Here is a 3,328-nt window from a genome sequence, read left to right on the forward strand (position 1 = left end):
GTACCTCATGATACAAAAGTATCTCATAAAGAACTAAAGTTATTAGAGTTACTTATATTTGACAATTTATTGTTTTTGTCTGATTAGTATTGGTAAGATCAAAATTCTGAAATAGATTATTATTTAACTTTTAACCTTTTTTTTTCAGAAACATTAAGTTTCAAGCCTAGAATGTTGATTTCTTTCATGGCCCTCTCTCCCTTTTATGAAAATTAATTTATTTTTTCAATACTTAGAAGAGTAGTATAGACACCTACTGTATCTCAAAAGTCCAACATACAATCTGGCATTCTTAGTTTGAAAATATTTGGAAATACATCGTTAATTTTCCTTTCTGATTGCAGCTTTTGGTTTAGGAGACTGTGTTGGTTAAAAATATATAGCTATATTAATTCTACCTACAAATATTTCTACATAATGTTTAGATATTACTGAAGCTGTCACGTGATGAGTATAAAATGTATTATAGCCACGAAAGGAAACATGAAAAGACTTGATTGGAGTTAGCACTTTCTTCCATTAGGAACATCAACAGTCTGTTGACTCAACAGACAGTCTGTTGACTCAACAGACAGTCTGTGGATGTCCCTAATGGACGAAAGTACTAACTTCAATCAAGTCTTTTCATTTTTCCTTCCGTGGCTATAATACATTTCTACATATGATAATTCTTTAAATTGTGTGTATAAGGTCGCATGCGTTCATCCATAATACCCAAGTTTACGCCATTCAATTTGATTTCAGGCAAGGTGACCCCAAGGCCACCGTCCCGTGCCACTCATTACACTACATCTCCAGATGCACGTGGCTACCTCAGCTACTCCTCCTACACCCCATCTCCTACCACGGTACCCAACGGCGCCGCCCAGTATCACGCTGGGGGTCCTTCCGTCACTCTAGGTCTTCACGATCATCCTCAAGGCTACGCGGCTGACATGGGCACCAATATGAGCGCCGAGGGTATTGACCACGCTCACGCCCTTCAGACATTAGGGCTGGACTCGGATCCCCCTCCATCTCTAGGATTGGAGCAGCACTCCCTCCTGTCGGAGCATCCGAGTCTCACCCTCGACCCGCACTCCATCACTATAGATCACCCGGTCATCGCCGTCACCGACTTCTCCAAGAGAAACGGAGACCTACGAGTGCAGCCGACCAGTCTCTCCACCTTCAATCCCAATCCTTCTTCGCCTTCCCCCTTCAGCGAGTCGGACCTTGAGGGCCACTTGGTATGACTGTAAGCCACGGGCCGTTAAGCTCTCTTGAAACTCGCCCGCAGAAACAGCATCATGCATTTGGTCCTTAGGAGGAGGGATTGGAAACCAATAGATATGATCAAACTAATTGTTATAATTAGAGAAAAAGTGAATCTTCCGAGAGAGTTGTAAGGCTTCTCTCCTTTTTATGATCAATTTTCGATAAGAAAATGAGGCTCATCGTTTCTAGAAGTAGCCAAAAAAAGTTTTACAACTGGTAGTTTACTGTTTATAAGAACTTCCTTTGTTTATTTTTTATTTTGCATTACTGTGTAAAGTAAGAATGGCCTCCATTATGGAAGTACTTGACTACAAAATAAGCATTTTCTATATGCTTGAGTAACCAAAGAAATGCATTTTCTTAAAAAAAAAAAAATGGCGCACGTGTACTTTAGTGCGACGGATCAGCTTTAAGCATATAAATATATATATAAAATAAACTCGTGTAATTTGTGTGACATTGTGAGCTGTTTAGGGGACCCAGTGTGTTTGTGTGTGATCCATTGCATGACGATGGTCTGGACTGCAGTCCGAGTGAAACTGCAAATTCCTCAAACTACAGAATTCCTCTCTTAAAAAAAAAATGTAATGAAGTTGAACACTCAACTATAATGGAAGATTTTTATTCTTACTTTTTTGGCGAATTACTATTGTCTTGTAATTTAGGGATGTTGATATTAGTTGTGAATGGATTTACATTTTTGAGAGGTGTGGCTTATGGAGAATCTCATCTGTGCTTTACTTATAATTATTTATTTCAGTTGTTGAAATGTTTGTTGACAGGTCCCCTGATTTGCTTTGTTCGTGTTTGTTAATTTTGCATTTTTTTTACATTTATCTTTTTTTGTGTGAAGAGAAAAACTTGAAAAAAATCTTGATTTTCCTCTCATGGGAGTTTCGCTTTTAAAACAGTGGGATACTCTACGCGTCGACATCAAGGCTAATTTTATCATTAATGGTACAGTTGGCTTTATTAATTCCGGTACACTTCACTGGATGCTAAGGAGACGTCTGGCAGTTGTACATTATTATTATTATTATTATTATTATTATTATTAATTATTATTATTATTATTATTATTATTATTATTATTTGTCAAGCAACAACCCTAGTTGGAAAAAGCAGAATGTTATAAGCCCAAGTTCCCCAACAGGGAAAATAGCACAGTGAGGAATGGAAATAAACTTAAAGAAGTTTAAGAACAATATCAACATTAAAATAAATTTTTCATATATAAACTACAAAAACGTCAAAATAACAAGAGGAAGAGACACAAGATAGAATAGTGTGGCCGAGTGTACGACAGAAACTGTTAGCAACGCTGGCATTAAAAGTTCACAAGCTTGTAAACATGTGATCGAAAACCTTTAATTAATCTTACGAAGTGTTGAATAGCCAATTATTTGCCTGCTACAATGTACAGTTGTCATACGTCTCCTTAGCATCCAGTGAATTGTACATGAATTAATGAAGGCAACTGTACCTGCTATTGACGGATCAATGGAGCTAGGAGATCTCCAGGGGAATGGGGAGTCCTAGTTTGCGAAACAAGACAGGGAAGGACTTTTTTTTTTTTTTTTTTTTTTTTTTTTTAAACTTTTACACGAGAGAGCCACATGGTGTCACCTGAGATGCTCAATCCTAATTGACACCGTTAAGTCGGTTGGATCAAGAAGGAATCCAAGGATTTTTTTTTTCGTAGCGACAAGAGGATGGATAGGAGTTCTAATTCCCCTTGTCCCAATACTGAATAGATATTTGTGAGAATTTCTAAGGATTAATCCAAATTCTTTCTCCTGTAAGGCCAACAGGCTAAAATAGCAGATGAAAAATCAGGTTTCTATTTTTTATTCCTTTCGACTATTAAGACTTATTCGTGTGTGTAAGGAAACTACAATTTGTATATGAATTACAATATATACATTATTTAAATAAAATTAAAATATATCAGAAAGAAACTACAATATGTATATGAATTACAATATATACATTATTCAAATAAAATTAAAATATATTAGAAAGGATTGTGGAACTGTTATGACAGTGGAAAGTTTTCCAAATCTTACCAGAC

The 3,328-nt window shown here is 36.4% G+C and overlaps 1 protein-coding gene across 1 annotated transcript in view; it reads left to right on the plus strand.

Annotated features, from left to right (window-relative positions):
* Nucleotides 1-1,476, plus strand: part of LOC137627214 (synaptogenesis protein syg-2-like) — a 135,174-nt gene extending 133,698 nt beyond the window's left edge. Inside the window, exon 15 of the mRNA XM_068358294.1 lies at nucleotides 745-1,476. Within this exon, the coding sequence (XP_068214395.1) occupies nucleotides 745-1,235 (491 nt within the window). The 3' untranslated portion in view covers nucleotides 1,236-1,476. The remainder of the gene's footprint in view (nucleotides 1-744) is intronic.
* Nucleotides 1,477-3,328: the final 1,852 nt, after the last annotated feature.

The sequence above is a fragment of the Palaemon carinicauda genome, chromosome 35 (genome assembly GCF_036898095.1).
Source record: "Palaemon carinicauda isolate YSFRI2023 chromosome 35, ASM3689809v2, whole genome shotgun sequence".
Classification (NCBI taxonomy): Eukaryota; Metazoa; Arthropoda; class Malacostraca; order Decapoda; family Palaemonidae; genus Palaemon; species Palaemon carinicauda.